Below are 18,375 nucleotides of genomic sequence, written 5' to 3'. Positions count from 1 at the left end.
GAAACATAGTTATGATGACCCAAAGGCTATCTTGCCTTATAGCAGGAAGAAGCAGCAGCTGTGGCCTTCCAGATATTCCTGGATTCCAACTCCCATCATAGCCGAAGGTCAGAGGTGATGGCAATTGTAGTCCAGCCTCATGCATCTGGAGGGCCACAGGTTTCCCATCTCTGCTTTACATAATTGAATGCTTCTTTCATTAACAGGGGTTTAAAAGGGTATCTTCATTTTTATTTAAAAGCATATATTCTGTTCTTCTGCCTCAGGAAGGGACGTCAAAGCAGCTATTTTAGTAAACAGTGCACAAGATGCAAAGCCAATTCTGCCAAAATGATAGGCAGTGTATTACATACACAATGACTCTATAAACACAGTTATTTAACACAACCCACAGCAAGACAACTAGTGGTTCACAAACATTAGAATGAGGCTACAGTGCCCTATTTTATACAATGCTGGCTGGCACAACCAGAGTGAAGACTGCTTCAGATGTTTGGGCTATTACTATATATATATATATTTAGTAATAGGGTATAAGACACTTCTGAAAAGTAGAAAACTCAAAATGCTCAATAAATGGCAGATGGACCCAATAATGCAAAATATTTACTTCACAAAATCAGGAGGTAAATGGCTTAAGGCCTTTTTAATACACATCACTCAAGAAGCCCCGTAATGAGTCCCCAACATTTCATTCATCAGATTCATACCTGAGCTTTAAAATATGCTCGAGACCTGTTTTAAGCTGTTGTAAAGTCTGGTTTCCTGCACAGCCAGCCTTGTGTCTGTTTGCAAACTACGGCATGCCGGAAATCAGTATTAACTTTGCATCAGGTCTGAGGGGACAAGACATCTGAGGTGGCTTGTACTGTCATGGTATTTTGGCACTGCAATGATTTGTTTTTTGGGGGGGGGGAGTACACTTGGCTTAAGCTGGCCTATCCACATTCAAAACAAGTCGCTTCACACTTATTCTTACGAGCACGCAGTAGGCTTGTCTCTCTGAACAACACGTGTGTGACAACAGAACACTCTTCTGGTGCAAATCACTCCTCAGCGGGTTGAAAGTGGAAGTGCTCAGCCCAAACTGCACTCTGCTTTTAGAACTGCTCATAGCCAGCATTATGACGAGTTTTGCGACCGACAAAATAAGCCATAAGAACGAGAGCAATTAATCCTGCCAGAGATGCTCCCACCATAATGGGCACAAAGAAGTAGTCCACCTCTGGGATGCAATCTTCAGCTGGATGGAGAAAGGGTAATAGGAATGTTAAGCAGTTGAGAGGTCCCGTTTGGATGACAAAGTAATTCTGCCCCCTTCCCATTTGCCGCATGTGTGGGAAACCTAGAGGCCTTCAGTGTGTGCATGGAGGCATCCAAGCTGCCCTCTCAGTTGACACTCCTCCAGATGCACTATCTCCAGCCCACCAAAAATAGCCTTTTGGTGGCTGGGGGTGGGGGGCACATCTGTGATGGGGAGAAGGGAGGGATTGTATATTCCCAGTATGCAGCCATATTCCTAGCATAAACCCCATTCCTCCCTGAGCAGCTATCAGCAGCAGGTTATAACCCAAACCCAAACCTTCTCTTTTTCCCCACCTGCCCCACTGTGTGTACGTGGTCCCACTGCTGGGCCCCAGGCGCAAAAAGGTTCGGTATCAAAGTAAACTATTCTGCAATGCATTTCCACCATGAATATCAAAACAAAGAACCTTACTGGGACAAAAACTGTTTTCTGTTGCTCAGGACCCTGTTTCCATAAGTAGTGAGCTAACCCTGGCCTTCCATGGTCCTCACCTCACCACTACTAACACAAAACATCTCTAGGGCCATTAGAAATGTGTGCTGCTTTCTTGCATACAAAACGCCCAGAATTTTGTGGAATGTTAGGGTATCATTACAGACCACGAAATTGGGCCCAAATCTACCCAAACAAGGAGGGTCTGAGAGCCCATTTTATGAGGTGCAAATTCAGGCAATCTGCAAAATTCCTCCACTTTACTCAGGAGTTACTGAATTAGGATGTCACAGAGTTTACCCCCTACAGGAAATACTATGCTACCAAACACAGAAATACTGATAGTTTACCCATTTTATAGTACAGAATGTGTGTCTCTAGCTGCAGATAATACAAATATTATTTACAGATTCACTCCTTACCACCAACAGTAGGAACATGGAAGCACAATTTCCTTCTTCCAAATGCATATGACGACATAGTCTTGCAAACATTCTCTTTCCCTAACCATCCAATATTTTTGCTATCCAGCAACTGTTGGGGCGCCGGACTATTGCCCCTACAGATGTTGGACACCTCCCATCAGCATGAGAGCTAGATTTCACCAACAGCTGGAGTATCAAAAGTTCCCTGTCCCTGCTATGACATTATTGGGATTGTGACTGTAAAAAGGAGCAGACTGGCAAAAATGAGCAGATAATTCTGCTGCCCCAAGAAGCAATGCCTACGTATATTTAAAAAAAACCACCCTTTTTATACTGGACATGTATTACAGGCATAGGACAGCACTAGTTCACTTTCAGAGTGCCTGTGATTTTCTAGAGCCAGCCTAACACAACTGAAAGGAGCTTCTCTTTACTACTATGCACATTTCCAGGATCTGCAGCCTGATCCCAGCCATGCTGATTTGAAAGCCTTGCCTCTACTTCAGCAAGACTTCAAGCACAAGTTAAGACAGCTCAGCCTTAAGCCCATTTAGGCAGGAGATGGGGAACCAATCACCCTTCAGATGTTAGGCTGCTGGGCTCCCACTCCCCTCTTCCATGGCCATTAACTGCAATGGCTGGGGCTTCCAGAAGCTGCAGTCCAATAGCATACAGAAGAGCACAGGTTGCCCATGCCTGATTTAGACCATACACATCTTATGGCAAGGCTAATGATTGTCCTAATGCTACTTCCTAGGGATGTGGCTGCCCTGAAAGTGTCCTAATAGCAGCCCAAATCTTAGCTCCAAATGAGTGCCCAGATACAGACAGTTAAGTCATACATGTGTACCTTCCCGGATACCACCTAGTCTAAGGGGGTTTCAGGGTAGTTTTGAAGGACACCAGCTAGTTTACACACCTGATGCCTTCAAGTCCAAGCCAAAGATAGGAAGGACATGACCCCACATTCCAATCCTCCATGCATAAGGCAGCTTGGCCATGCTAGCTGCAAGCCAACATTTTATACAATGCAACTGCTAAATAGTGCAAGCACACCCTAATTGAGTGAATCAAGCTGTCTTGATATATCCTACCTGGACACTGTAATATGGGTGCAGCTACTGATGCTGCAAATTCTATGCCCAAGCGAGTGCTTTCAGAACATCTGAGCATGCAGAGTTCAGCTATTAACATGGTTTTCCCAGCTCTTCCTGTTTCTTTTCAGATAGGATAAAAATATGGTATTAAAGACATCTAAGTGTATAAAGAGGATTTATGGAGAGGCAGGATCTAGGCAATATTATAGTCTGCACTGGAATGATTCTCAGGAGTCTAATCCTAACCACAATCCAGTCTTGCTTAGCTTACATATTTAAACCCTGCAGTATTGCAAAAAGCTGCATGTAAGTGTTATTTACTCTGTCTGGTCTACTTAGTCTACCTTTTAGCCATCTCTGCTTTTGGAGCCAACTTTTGGACTTGCAATCATATTAGTTAAAAATAGCAAGGAAGGATTTGCCAGGCCCACAGAACATGGGGAGTGGAGGTTTAACCTTTTCTTCTCATGCCATGGTCCTGATGTCCCCACTCTGTTATTTTTAACTGATGCATCAGCCCTCACAGGGAAGTCTGCACTGGTGCCAACAGAGGCTTTTCTGTCCAGACCAGGAGCAACTTTTTAGGGTTCTTACATTTGTCAGGATTGCATCAGGGAGGAAAGGTTTTTAACCTCCCCTCCCCATCTTCTGCAATCCTCAGATGCTTCCCCCTGCCCTCACAAGCTTTTGCTATTTTTAACTGCATGTGATGAGTTGATGTCGTCTGGCTTAGCCCTTGCAGCAGCAGCTTTCAAACTGTGTTCCAGGAAAATGGAGAAAGAGGCGACCGCGGAGTTTCAAAAATGGAGATAAGGGACAAAACATTCTTGAGTGACAGTTTCCCCACCACTACAGATCATCCTCTACGCTGTGCAAAGCAGACACAGGATGCATTATAGGGTGCAGTCGAAAGAGAGTGGACAGCAGCCCTTCACCCCAATCTTTGGTTATACTAGGACTTCTGTAGGGTTTCTGTGAGAGATGCACCAATAATTCAATCAGCAGGTAAGTTACCTGGAAAGAGTCATCTGGAAAACCATAGCTGTATAGTAACACATAATCTACTGTCCAACCTTAGGGAGAGGGCAAAGGTGCTTGAGGAGACTTTCCAGAAAAGCTTTTCAATCAAGCAATGTGACCAAGCTTCCTTAGGAACAGAAGATTCTTTATTAAAGCATTTTGTGCACAGACAATCAAGTCCTTACGTAGAAATACAATTATATAAGAAAGACAGTGGCTTCAACAGATTAAAGCAGACATTAACGTTTCAGGTGTTTTAACACAAACCAGTCACTTTGAAGCTGTACAGATTTTAAGTAGAAAAGCTCGTGTGCTTAGCAGAAGCATTTCTATACCTTCGAGATGAAGGTGTGCACTTTGCTTAGCTTTCCGGGACACATTTTGCCATCATTTCTGACCCACTGCATCTAGTCTAAATCTGTTATGGCATATGTGCAATGACAAATTGCTATGACAAATTAAGTAAGATGGTACGTGTTAACACAAACACACATGCAAAAATCATCAAATTGCCAAGCCAAGGAAAGGAAAGACTTTTCTAGCAGACAGCTCACAAGGGTGATTTAGGCAAGTCGATTTATGTTTGGAGGAGGAAACACAAGCAGATAAATTGCAGCATGGGTGGGGGTTGCTACCTTGTTCTCTTCATAATTAACATAATGAGCCACAAGGGCTAAAGGGTCACAGTGAATTAATCCTTGATTTAAGGGGAATCCCACTCTTACTCATCTAGGCTAGAGGATTCCAAACCGAGGTGGTTCTGAACAGGCACAATTTAAACTCTCAGAACAGATGGTTCACTTTTGGAGGGAACTCTACACATTTAGAGAATCAATTGTTGCAGAAACTCTACATATTTCAGTGGTCTTTTATGTAACGAAATCTCTTACTGGAAACTGAGTAGTTTTGTACACCAAAGTCATTTGCTGCAAAATGCAGAGCAGGCATTTATTTTTGAACAAGTTTTCTCACCCTGCCCATGGCAGTATACTTCAGGTAGCAGCTTGCCCCAAATGTAGTGATAATCATGGATCTTTTTTTTTTTAATATCCAAGGTTGTATAACCAAGAACATAGTTTTCATTTTAGCACAAAAGGAAGTATAAACAGACTTTTAACAGTTCAAGACAGTATCAATGGCTGCAATGGAACCAAAAGACTTTTAACAGCAAGCCCAGTGATTTGCTGTAAAAGTTAAGGGCACTTTGAACTCTGATTCTCTCTCCTTTATTTTAAAGAAAGGAATGAGAATGCTAAGATGAAGGGTTCCTCCTCTATCCCTGCAAATAGCAAGATAGCAATACTAAGCTTCCACAGATCCAGCTCTGCGGTTTTCCAAATGACCAGGTAGGACCAGACAGTAATTAGGATTCACAAGCTTCAGAAGTTACTAGTGCCACGGTGCTAGTAAAGGAAAAGCTTTTACATCCTTGCTGGCATTATTCAGGTTTGCTTGGGCTGAAGTGGGTATGAAGGGATTCAAATTGCTGAATGCCATGAGCTAGAAAAATGCTGCTTAAGCACTGCACAGCTTCCCTGGCTGGTATCCTAGGCTACAGTCACCAAGTCAGCCAGGTTACGTTTCAGTTGTAAAGGATGGAGTATACAAAGCAGTTAAGTACAAACACCAGCTTTTCCATGCTGCTCTGATACCCTAAGTGGGTCACCCTAAGTGATTCCTTTTTGTACCATTGCCCGCTTTTCAGGTATATTTCCATACATGAAGTTCACATACAAACGTATTTGCAAGGTTAACTTTACTTGGGCTGGTTTTGCCATGGCCATTAGTCAGTCCCAATACATTTTTATGATGTCCTTATTATGTTCAGAAGAGGTACGTTCTTGATCATATTTTGTTTTGGAGGGCCATCTCCACAGTTTTAAGGAGGAGAGAATTGCGGACCTTTTTGGTGGCTGGTTTCGATTTGGGAGCTTGCACTTTTCTTTAGAAATCACAGCCAAAGCCAAGAACAAGTCACACAAAATTTACAAGGTTTGATATCCGGGTTGGCTTTGTCTTCTGCCAAGCGCGTAAGCAACCACTGTAATCATAATCAAGCCCACAAGACCAGCACCAACTATAACTGGGATTAGATAGGTGTCATCATCCAGCAAACACTCTTGTGCTGTAGACAAAAAAGGTGGTGACAAAAGAAAAAATATATATGATGTCTGCCATGAGCTATGCCTTTGCCTTTATGTGAGCAGCATTACAATCTTACATGCTAGAATTCTGGCCTTTGGTCTGACAAACAACCAAGTTATCCCAACCCTCCCTAGATTTGGAAAACAGAAGATTTATTAGATAACTAAAATGATTCAAAATTTGCAGATATATGCCTTAAGTTACTAAGCTTACAAGAAAATTTTGTTAGAAATCAAATGCTTGTCATAAGAACATTAAAAAGCAAATGCTTGTCATAAGAACAGTACGTTTCCGAGCACAATTCAAAGTGTTGGTGCTGACCTTTAAAGCCCTAAATGGCCTCGGTCCTGTATACCTGAAGGAGCGTCTCCACCCCCATCGTTCAGCCCAGACACTGAGATCCAGCGCCGAGGGCCTTCTGGCAGTTCCCTCGCTGTGAGAAGCAAAGCTACAGGGAACCAGGCAGAGGGCCGTCTCGGTAGTGGCACCCGCCCTGTGGAACAGCCTTCCACCAGATGTCAAAGAGAAAAACTACCTTACCCAGCCAGATGGGCGGGGTACAAATAATAAATTATTATTATTATTATTATTATTACATTCAGAAGACACCCGAAGGCAGCCCTGTTCAGGGAAGTTTTTAATCTGTGACATTTTAATGTATCCTAATCTCTGTTGGAAGCCACCCAGAGTGGCTGGGGGAACCCAGCCAGATGGATGGGGTACAAATTATTATTATTATTAATAATAATAATAATAATTAGAATCCTGATGGATCGGTCCAGCATCCTGTTCTTGCAGTGACCAGGAGATGCTCATGGGCAGCTCACAGGAAGTATCTGAGTGCAATAACACCCTGTTGTTTCCAGCAACTGGTATTCAGAAGCATACATCTTCTGGGAGTGGAGGGTTGGCAGTCACAGGCAGGCTTATCCATTAACTTGTCAAATCTTCTTTTTTAAAGCCAACAATTTTCATCTTAGATGACTGATGGAAATGCCAAAATATTGCACCAAAGGGCCTTGTTTCCTAGCACTAGTTTAGATCAAGAGTTGAATTCAGGTACTGGGACACTGGTTCATCTAATTAAATTAAAATCTTCCGGCTATAGAAAAGATTTTGTGGGTATGGAGAATGAAGCAAGTTTAGAATTCATTTTTTGGGAGCTCACAGGTAGCATGTCAAGATTAACCCTGATTATGGCTATAAAAACTATGAATGCTATAAAGGAAAAAATCTATTTTTCTATATTACAGTGGATCGATTTTTGTGGTAAAAAGAAGATGCTTATTCCTAATTGTAGAATACATTATGCCTTAAAGAAATGTTATCTGAATCCTGAAATACAGTGGAACCCCAGGTTGCGGACGTGCGAGTTAAGAATGCCCGCAACCCAGAAGTGTTTCCGGAGTGCGCGCGACCCCGGGATGCGCAGAAGCGATCAAATCACCCTACTTCCGGGTTTTCGGGGTTTGGGGGGCATTTGCATTACACACGCCCGTGTTACATAGCTCGATCCGGGAAGGATTGCGTGCGTAACATGGGGTGCCACTGTAGTGGTTTTTTTGGGGGGGGGGGCAAATTTACATTTATATCTTTAATCACGATTGCTCTTGCAATATAGGGTTTTTTGGGGGGGGAGGTGACAAGCAAGTCTGCTGCCTAAAATTTATTATTCTGTAACTACCGGGCTCAGAGGCTTTTTGAAAGTTAACCATCAAGCTAGATTCAAATAAATGAGTGAATAAATGAACAAATGCCACCTAGCAGAAGCCTCTGCTTTTGGAGAGTCACCTGCCAGTGTTTGGAGCGCAACATGCACTTGTCTGAATCAGGTTTGCTCTTTAAGATCCACCCCATCCTTTATATAATTCCCCCTTCTCAGAAAACAAAAAATAAGTGTAAACTTAGAACCACACTAACAGTACACAAATACAAGCCCAGGTTATGTCAGAACTGAAAGTTACCGGCTGAAATAAAATTTAATTGCAAGGTTGATCTCTGCCAGGATATCCCTCCATAGGAATGGTGTAGCTGGGAGAGGGCTTTGCCCCAGCTCTTACAGGTCCCAAATTCAATAGCAGCAATTTAGTCAAGATATACCAATAGTACTTTTGACAAAACCTGCATTTCCATTAACTCTAGCACAGCTGTTAGTTTAACTACTGCACAGCATCCAATTGCTCCCTGAGAGCCAGCCAAGATACTATTCATTGCATTTTATTGTATTATCTATATATTGTAAATAATTTTAAGAGCTTAGCATAAAGCAATGTACAAGTCAAATAAAATTAAACTTGGCCCACTTGTTGGGCTCAATAAATCACTTCTCAAGTAAACAGTGAGTTTTCTTTGCTTGTTTTATACCTATCTAAAACTTTGGTCTTTAAACTCAAAAGCTTCCAAAGGATGCTTTTTTTGGGGGGGGGGGGGGGTTCATTCTTACCTATGGAGAACTGGCCATTCTGTACTTGAAATGGCTGGATCCTTAGGTTGAAGACATTCAGGCTACATGAAGGAGTCACTATAAGATTCGTCTTTTTTCGACACATGTATGAGTTTCCGAGGGAGGCCTCCCAGAAAGTGAGATTGTCACTTCCAGCAAACTGCGTTCCTGTGGAGGAAAAAGACGTTTTGTGTGAAGACTTGCAGGGGAACAGTCTATAAGCTTCCATTTCTAAAAGTACTACTGCAGGCCAATTTGTTCAAGGGGTCTATTAACTGGGAAAATTTACCTGCTTTGAAAATGAGGAGATCTGAGCTGAATTTATTAGAGGATAATCAGTTTACAAATCAGGGCTGTAGTAAAATGCCATGCTCAAATTTGCTACTCCATTTGTGCACGGCAAAACGAGAACTTTGCTGATTTTGTGGGTGTCTGAATTCTGTGAACAATTTCAGAGGGAGCACCCACTTGCTTTTTTTAGCCAGTAAGGTATTTTCTCATGGTGCCTTGATGCCACAAGGTGATCTCCTGTTGACACTGCCACCTTGGGTGGCAAGGAAACAGCCACCCCAAACAAGTTGCTGCATTTTATGGCCTGTGAAATCTACCTTTGAGTTTCTGACCCAAGGACACCTTTGACTCAAAGCAGAGTGGCCTTAATTTTGCATTAGCCCTAGTATGCATATAGCCAGCTAAGTACAACCAAGGTGTTGGCGCACTAAAAAGTTGTTTAAATATTGAGACCAAATAAAAAGATCTGACGACTGCTTACAGATAGAATCTTACCATTTACAGGGTTGGTCACAGTGACGTCCACCGCTTTCAGGTAAAATCTTTCAATGCTTGTGTTCTTCTGTTTAAGCAAGCAATTCATCAAGTTACATATACAACCCAAAAATGCCTTTGCAAAAACTTTCTAGTTAAGCATCAGACAGAATTTAAGAAGTTTTAGGGGCACCACTAGCATTAATAAATCTGTTTTGACACTAGAGAAGCTCCTTCCCTCCTTAGTCATCTTGAAAAAGAGATTTTCTTCAATAGCTTATCACCAAGCTGCTGAACTTCTTCCTTAAAAACTAGGAGTTGAGGGCATGTGACATAGCAAGTAAAACTTAATTGCAATGTAAAGGTGCGCTGTAGCTCAGGTGTGGAACATCTGCCTTGCATGCAAAATGCCCCAGGTTCAATCCTCAGTACCTGTAGGTAGGGCTAGGAGAGGCCCCTGCTTGAAACCCTGGAGAGCTGCTGCCAGTCAGTGTAGACGGTGCTGAGCTAGATGGATGCAATGGTCTAACTCAGTATAAGACAGCTTCCCATGTCAACCATTCCTAGCAATACTGCTGCAACTTTGTCAACAAGCAGCAGAAGTTTTTTTTTAAAAAAATAGTTTGATTTCTGGTTATCCCCCTGCACTTTCATAAGAGGCACAAACAGGGCTCTTAACACTCATGCGCCCCCTCCCAATACAATAGCAGAGTTGTTACACTGCTCTTGCGAGAGCGACTAATTCCATCGTAACAGTAAAAGGGTGATGCAATCTGAAAGGAGAAAGAAGTTTTCAAGAACCTGCAATGAAGCTGAATTCATTTCCCACATAAATGCACACAGAATAATGAGTTACTTACGAGAGCAAAAGTGAAGTCAACCACGATGCTGGTATCTGTCAGGGTGAGGATAGAAGATGTATTGCCACAATGCCCGCTAGCTTTAGTTGTGTTTGGATTAATGTTCATAAGAGTCTTTGGGAAGAACAGTGCAATATAAATTCAATAAAGAAATTTAATAAAGAAATGAAAACCCAGAGCAAACCGAAAATTAAGCAGCTCCCAACACTTATTTCACAATCTTCCCCATGCCCATAAAGAATGTCAAATGCTTGTTCATAGACACTGAATAGCTTCTATACTCTGTTGTAGAACTAGCCTGACTATCCCAGCAGATCAGCACTGCTAGATTCCAAAAGAATAAAAGAGGATGCTTATTTCCCCTTCCATCTTACAGTTCCACGGAGAGTAACTGATCTAAACGGGTACCTTAACAAGCACCAGCTGCTCAGCCTTATGCACTTGGGCTCCCTCTGTGGGTGAGCTGTGCACTTACAATTTGTAGAACAGAATGCCATCTTCAAAGGTTTTGGGAGGTCCTATTCCAAGGCACTTTCACCTGCTAAACACACACCACAAACTGCATTCCTTTCACCAAGCATACAACTATACAAGCCTACAGTTGCAGAGTTAAAGGTGTGGGGTGGCAGGGAGAGGATCATCCACCTTCTGATTTATGCAACACCTTACAGGTTGTTGCATTTTCTATGGCTTTAATCTGTGTTGTTGTTTTTTTGCTGTTTTATCTGCTGCTAATGGATCTTTTTTTAAATAATAAAATAAAATAAATGTATTTGTTAGCAATTTATGTTTAACTTTGTTAGATGCCCTGAAACCAGAGCTTATGTGCCCAATAGATAAAGCACCGACTAAAATAATGACCTTTGCCATGTTCAGCTGTAGCCCCATGGTTGCCAGAAGACAGATCTCGGTGTCATTTTTAACAGAGTAGGTTCCTGTGGCAGGTATCTCTTCTGGTTGGCTGATGGAACGTGATAACATTGTTGCGTTAGCCTCCACTGTGGTGTAGTTGGTGATGGAGGTGGTGTTGGTGATGGAGGTGGTATTGGTGATGGAGGTGGTATTAGTGGAGGTGGTATCAGGAGCAGGCGGCTCAGGGGTGACCACAGCATCTTTATCACACACGGTCTCTGAAAAATAGAAATATATACACTAGCAACACAGAACTGAATTCACAGACCCTGAAGAACATCAAACTGTTCACCTTTTTCCAACTATGAAGATACTGAAGACTATCAAAGGGCCAGAACTCAGTGGCAGAACACCTGCCTTGCACACAGAAGGTTCCCAGATTCAATCTCCAGCATCTCCTGGTACAGCTGGAAGAGAACGCTGCCTGAAATTATGGAGAGCTGCTGCCTGCCAGTGTAGACAATACTGAGCTGATGGACCCAATGGTCTTCCTCTGTTTAAGGCAGCTTCCTATGTTCCTATAGCTTGTGCGCACGAAACAGGAGACAACCAGTAAAGGCCAACTAACAACTTTTTAAACTAGAGGACTGCCAAAGATTAACACTCTGGAACCACAGCAACAGAACCTATTTTCTGGAAGTAAAAAATAAATAAAAATAAAAATGCATTACTAGACAAAGCAACAAGCCTCAAAAAAGCTTAGCAGTCCCCACATCAGATCTCTAAACTCAGATAGCGCACCTGAAGCTAATCAAATACATATGCTGACTAGATAAACTGGCAAAGTTCACCAGAAGCTTTGTAAAACTGCTAGAATAGGAGCCTTTCAAACATTGTTGGACTACAACTCCCATGATTGCAACCACTGGCCATGAAGGCTGAAGCTGATGGGAGTGGTGGTGCAACAACATCTGGAGGGCCACAGGTTCCCCAACCCCTAGGGTAGAGGAAATAAATTTTTTGCACAAGACTATGAACTACTAACTTTGGTTACTTAGGTTGCCAGATGGAAGAAAGGCCTCAAGAATGACATTCCGGAAGTTCTGTATAACACTGCCAGATTCAATGAAGTCCCCATTTTGACAAATGAAAACTGTGTCTAGATCAACTGGATGCAAAGGATAGTTTGTAGAGGTAGTAATTGGTCCTATTAAAAAGAAAAAGAACAGATGCTTTTAAGACAACAGATATTATGAACATTAAAGCCAAGCAAGCAGGTCTTTGTGCATCTCAGGTACATAGTTGTAATTCTGGCTACAAAAAGCTCTGTGGTTAAATTGAAGGCTAACCAATATGGCATAAGCCATGGTAGGCTACAGCCCGGCTCAAGACAATAACAGTTTGAACTATCAAGTTTCCAGTTGCTGGAAACCACAGGAGGGGAAGAGTGGTCTTATGCTCAAAATCTGCTTGCTGGTTTCCCACAGGGAACTGTTTGGCTACAGTGAGAAATGGACTAGATGGGCCAACGGGATGGGCTGATGACCAGAGCCAGTAGGCTCTTCTGAACTACCTTACTACAAAAATATGTTTTATTATGTACCAAATCCCAAATTTGTCTTACTAGACGGCATTTAAAAGGCTTATAAACGGCCTCGGTCCAGTATACCTGAAGGAGCGTCTCCACCCCCATCGTTCTGTCAGGACACTGAGGTCTAGCATCAAGGGCCTTATGATGGTTCCCTCGCTGCAAGAAGCCAAGTTACAGGAAACCAGGCAGAGGGCCTTCTCGGTAGTGGCACCCGCCCTGTGGAACGCCCTCCCACCAGATGTCAGAGAGAAAAACAACTACCAGACTTTTAGAAGACATCTGAAGGCAGCCCTGTTTAGGGAAGCTTTTAATGTTTGACGGACTATTGTATTTTAATATTTTGTTGGAAGTCGCCCAGAGTGGCTGGGGAGGCCCAGGGAGATGGGCAGGGTATAAATAATAAATTATCATCATCATCGTCACCACCACCACCACCACCACACCTCTTTAAAACAGAGAGGTCAAGGCAGCAAGACCATCCTAGCTGGAGTTGGAGGGAGGTGGCAATTGTTGGGGGGGAGCAAGAATAGCAGTGGGCTTAGTACTATGATCATGGAAACAGAGTGCCACTTTCGATACCTTTTGTTAATTATAGAAAAGCTCCGCCCTTGCCCAGATGCCACCACAGGGACATCTGGGCTCCATGGTGGAAAGGAGCAGCAATTATAGCTTGGAATTTTACAAAGGTTTGCAATATAACACTTACTATGTAATATCCTCATCCACGGAACTTTCACAAATATAAAGTTGTGCAAAATTTTCAAGTAATGAATCGGTTTTGCTGTAAACTTCAATTATTCTGCCTCTGAATTTTAAAAAGGCATTTCTTTCTAAAGTGAGGAGTTCACCCTGTTAAGAGCTGCAAGGGTAACTTGGAATGCCACCTTTACCTTTCATTTTAGCATCTGGAAACAGTGCTGTATCATTTGTGTTGTAGGTGAAGGAGATGATCCCTTGATAGGTGTCGTTTGTTTTCGTGAAGCTGATATTCCAAGAATGACCTTCTCCAAACTCTATTGCTAGCACAGGGCCAGATATTTCGTTGTCACAACTGCTTCCATCATACGTTACATGTTCAGGGAACGTAAGAACTGTGTTTTTCTGAAACATTTTGAAGAAAACTGACAGCAGTCACTGACCAGTACTCCCAGTATCAGCAGGAGGACATTTGTTTTAGTTTTTTCCTAGAAAGTGCCATCTATATACAGTTGTACCTTGGTTTTCGAACAACTTGGTTTCCAAACGTTTTGGCTCCCAAACATGGCAAACCCGGAACATTGTACGGGGCTTCCGCGGTTTCTGATTGGCTGCTCCTGCAGCCAATTAGAAGTCATGCTTTGGTTTCCAAATGTTTGGGAAGTCGAATGGACAACTGGAACGGATTCCATTCGACTTCCAAGGTATGACTGTACTGTGCTTCTCCTACCTATATCCAAGACAATCCCTTTTGTCAGATTTGGTACATCCATTTAAATGCACTCAGGCCCGTCTTAGAGGGATCGGCCGCCCTGGCGCAGCGATCCCTCGGCGCCCCCAGCCTGCCGCCTCTCCGCCCGCCTCCCTCCCGCGCTGGCCGCCCCTCGGGAGGGGGGGTGGGCGAGCGGGGATGAGAGGTGTGGCGTTGGAGCGGGCGCCCGCGCTCCGGCGGGCGGAGGATGAGGGGCGGGCGGAGGATGAAGGGCAGGCGGGCGCTTGCGCACCGGCGGGAGGGCGGGCTGCAAGCCGGCCGCCCTCGCCTCCCAGAGCCCCAGCTGGAGTGCTGGAAGGTCGCGCAAAGCCCCGCGCCGCTTCAGCGCTCCAGCTGGGGCTCCGGGAGGCGAGGGCGGCCGGCTTACAGCCCGCCCGCCGGCGCGCGAGTGCCCGCCTGCCCGTGGGGGCGGGGGCGGGTTGGGGAGGGGGAGCCCGGTATGCCGGTGGGCTCGCGGGGGCGCCCTGCGCCCTGGCGCGCCGCGCCACCGGCCTCTATGGATGAGACGGCTCTGACTGCACTGGTTTTAAGCTGATTTTAAAGGGATTTTTCTTCCAGGGTGTTGCCAAGAATGGTGCTGTGCAGTTGTGGGGAACCTCTGGCCAGTGAGTGGACCTACCTAGGCTCACCATATTCCTCGCATTTGGCCTACGAGGCATTTTGGGGGGAAACCACACCTATCTGCCAATTACCCAGCATCAGCATGGAACAACTAAAGCAATCTCTCATGTCTCTATAAGCTCTCTGCCTGTTCTTCTGAGACTAAATGGCAGCATTTTTCCCACCCCAGCACTGGGGTAGGTAGAAATGCTGCCTTTTTCACTTCATGAGCAGGTAGAGGGGCTTAATCTCGGAATTTGGCACTGTGGTGCTTAGTGCTAGATGAGGAGATAAAATCTCTCTGCCTCTTTAGAGATCTTGTCTAAACAGGGATGTCTCTTGGAGTGGGGAAGGCTAAAAATTACCAGTTGTGCATACATGTATGCCTTTGTTTGCTTGCCTATGAGAAAGTGTATGTATAGGGGGGTGGGGTCTGAATGCTTGATGCATGTGCCTGGGGGAGATAGAAGTACATGCATTTTGGGGGGGAGGCGTTGAAAGTTGGCCAAGCTCCAATCAAACCCTAAAGCTTCAACAAACACTACCATCAGGATTGTAGAACTCAGGTCTGCTGTACTGAGACTGGGGAGAACCAGGCTGAAACCCTATGACCAGTTATGAAGCTCACTAGATGACTTTGGGTCAGTCACCATTACCTAAGAGAAGAGTGGGATATTAAATTTAGCAAGAAATATTTTAACACTAGTAGGTATATCTTGCTTGTGCTGAAATGGCACCTTAATTAGGAATTAAAGTGCAATGCTAATATATTTTAGCATTAAAAAAGGTAAAGGTAAAGGACTCCTGACCATTAGGTTCAGTCGCAAACGACTCTGGGGTTGCGGCACTCATCTCACTTTACTGGCCGAGGGAGCTGGCGTTTGTCCACAGACAGTTTTTCTGAGTGATGTGGCCAGCATGACTAAGCTGCTTCTGGCGAAACCAGAGCAGCACACGGAAACGCCGTTTACCTTCCCTCCGGAGCAGTACCTATTTATCTACTTGCACTTTGACGTGCTTTCAAACTGCTAGGTGGGCAGGAGCTGGGACAGAGCAACCAGAGCTCACCCCATCGCAGGGATTTGAACTGCCGACCTTCCAATTGGCAAGCCCTAGGTTCAGTGGTTTAGACCACAGCACCACCCGTGTCCCATTAAGATACCCAAATAGGAACTATTCATGGCACATACTTAATATGGGAACATATGTTTACACACACATACACTAGATTTTGAAAGTTTCAATAACAGGTTAGATACTTACATATTCATTGTGTTCAGTTTCATATGTTATAGAGATGTTCATAATCCATTTTCCAAATAGGCATGTCTCATTGGATGCATCTTTCACTTCTACATCCACAGCATAAGCCTGGTAAACAACTGGAATATTGTTTGCTCATTAGACAATGTGTTATAACCATCTCTAGAAACTCACGCTTTGCATTCAGGCTCCTTTGACAGACTTATATTTTTACACAATAAAACGGCCCTCTGAAGCAGCACATCAGAGAGGGACATTAGCAGTGGTAAGCAAGCTGTCTTTCAGAGGAACACTATCACTGATCTTACTGGTGGAACTCCAAAATCCCTCTTTGGGACCTCAGTGCTTTTGGGGGAGCATTTTGTGTGAGCCACTTCTTTAGAGAAAACAGAGTATGTCTGCCTCTGGCTGTAAACACCAGAAGGCAGGTGGTTCAAAACCACCCAGGGGCGCCTGTGGGCGGGATTCCTGCATATTGCAAGGGGTTTGGACTAGATTACCCTTCCAGCTCTTTTTTTTGTGTGGGGCGGGTTGTCTATCCGATCCCACTGCCCCTCCCCTCCCCCCCTCCCCCCCCGCAGCTGTTTCAGCCCCGCTTTCCTCCCAGAGCCGGCGCTCACCTGATCCTTCGAGCAAGAAGAGGACGAGGGCGCAGAAGAGAGCGCCCGGGAGGCGACCGGCGGCTGACCTCAGAGTCTCCATGCCAGCGGTTGAAAAGCGACTTCCTTGGAGCCAGAAGAAACAAGCGGGAAGGCGCAGGTGGCGAGGGCGTCCTCGATGCCAGTCACCTGAGTAGAACGAGCGAACGGAGCGGGGGAGGGAGGACTAGGAGGAGTCGCTGGGCGTGTCCTCGCGGCGGCAGCCAATCACAGCGCCGGCCCCGCCCCGCCACCGTCTTTGTGGTTCACAGCCTCAGCCGCTTCTCCGGCAACCGGCAAGGGAGGGTGACGTTGGACTGCCCGTGATTGTTTACAGGCTCTCCTCCTCTTCTCTTCCTCACTGTTGCTGTTACAGTGTCTTTGTTTATTAAACTCCGCCTGACGGCACACGAGGCGGCTTGCTGATTAAAAAAAAACCGCTGAATGGTTCTTAATAGAATTAAGACAGTATTTACGGATATAAAATCTGTTTAAAATGTACAAATAATTACAATAAAACCAGCCCATTCATTAAGCCCTGTACCAAGCCCGCCCTATCCTCCTCCACCACGTTGTTAAAAGTTTTTTTTTTTTTTAGGGGCTTATAAAGGGGGAAGGGGAAGCACTACAAAAATAGTAATACACAGAGATCGGTTTTGTTTTAAATTATAAAGCAATAATAACAGGCACCTGTAACTCTTAGTTGTTGTTACCGCTTACCTGTATTTTACATTGGAAGCGCCTCGGGGAAGGGACCTTTTCCTCTTAGGTTAGGCAAAAGAAATATTATAGGCATAGTAAATACACCTAACCTCATTTATTTAACAAAATCTGTATATCACTTGACTGTAGTAAAACCAAGTGGTTTGCAAGAGATACTAAAAAGTATACACACAAAAAAACCCAGTTAAAAGCAATTCTAATCTTTGAAAAAATAATAGAACGGGAGATTAAAGTGCATCAACATCTACATATGAGTTGTAGACTTAAAGAGATGAGGTGTGTGTATATGTGCTCTCTCTCTCTCTCTCTCTCTGTGTGTGTGTTTAATCACACTATCTGTGGCTTACCAAGGCCAGGACATCTGTCATTCAGAGCTGTTTTGTGAATTTCCAGAGGGTTAGCTGTGCTTACAACAGAAACAACAGTCTTCAGACATATTAAAAACTAAAAAGTTTATTAAGGATGCATCCAGCACCGGTTTTAAGGTGGTGCCTCCCTCACAGAGCACCAAGCCGAAGGGATGCAAAATGATGACAATACAGTATTGAGAATATCCATTTTAAAAGCAACTGCGCCAAAATGAATTATTGTGAAAATAATAATTAACAGGCGTGCGCCAGATTTTGTCCTTACTCAGGGTGTCATATTACCAAAGTCCTCCCCTGGGGGCATGAGGGTTCACTCAGGGACAACCTTGATGGGTGGGTGGCAAGAGTTATTCATACCTGCATTCACTTCCGTGTGTGT

General features: G+C 44.2%; 1 protein-coding gene across 2 annotated transcripts; it reads right to left on the bottom strand.

Annotated features, from left to right (window-relative positions):
* Positions 1-914: 914 nt before the first annotated feature.
* Positions 915-16,991, bottom strand: LAMP2 (lysosomal associated membrane protein 2). 2 transcript variants are annotated; one of them, XM_033137316.1, is made up of 9 exons: positions 16,888-16,991; positions 16,268-16,386; positions 13,827-14,037; positions 12,391-12,552; positions 11,355-11,623; positions 10,494-10,607; positions 9,655-9,721; positions 8,869-9,036; positions 915-1,243 (listed from the first exon to the last, which is right to left on the bottom strand). In XM_033137316.1, exons 1-9 carry the CDS (start codon positions 16,967-16,969, stop codon positions 1,101-1,103), a joined length of 1,335 nt encoding a protein of 444 aa, XP_032993207.1. In that variant the 5' UTR covers positions 16,970-16,991; the 3' UTR covers positions 915-1,100. The 2 variants fall into 2 exon arrangements, with proteins under 2 accessions (XP_032993207.1, XP_032993208.1); XM_033137317.1 differs by lacking the exon at positions 915-1,243 and adding an exon at positions 4,405-6,405.
* Between the last annotated feature and the right edge of the window lie 1,384 nt (positions 16,992-18,375).

The sequence above is a fragment of the Lacerta agilis genome, chromosome Z, assembly GCF_009819535.1.
Source record: "Lacerta agilis isolate rLacAgi1 chromosome Z, rLacAgi1.pri, whole genome shotgun sequence".
NCBI lineage: Eukaryota > Metazoa > Chordata > Lepidosauria > Squamata > Lacertidae > Lacerta > Lacerta agilis.
Note: the sequence above shows the minus strand (reverse complement) of the source record. Positions and strands in the feature narration are given on the sequence as shown.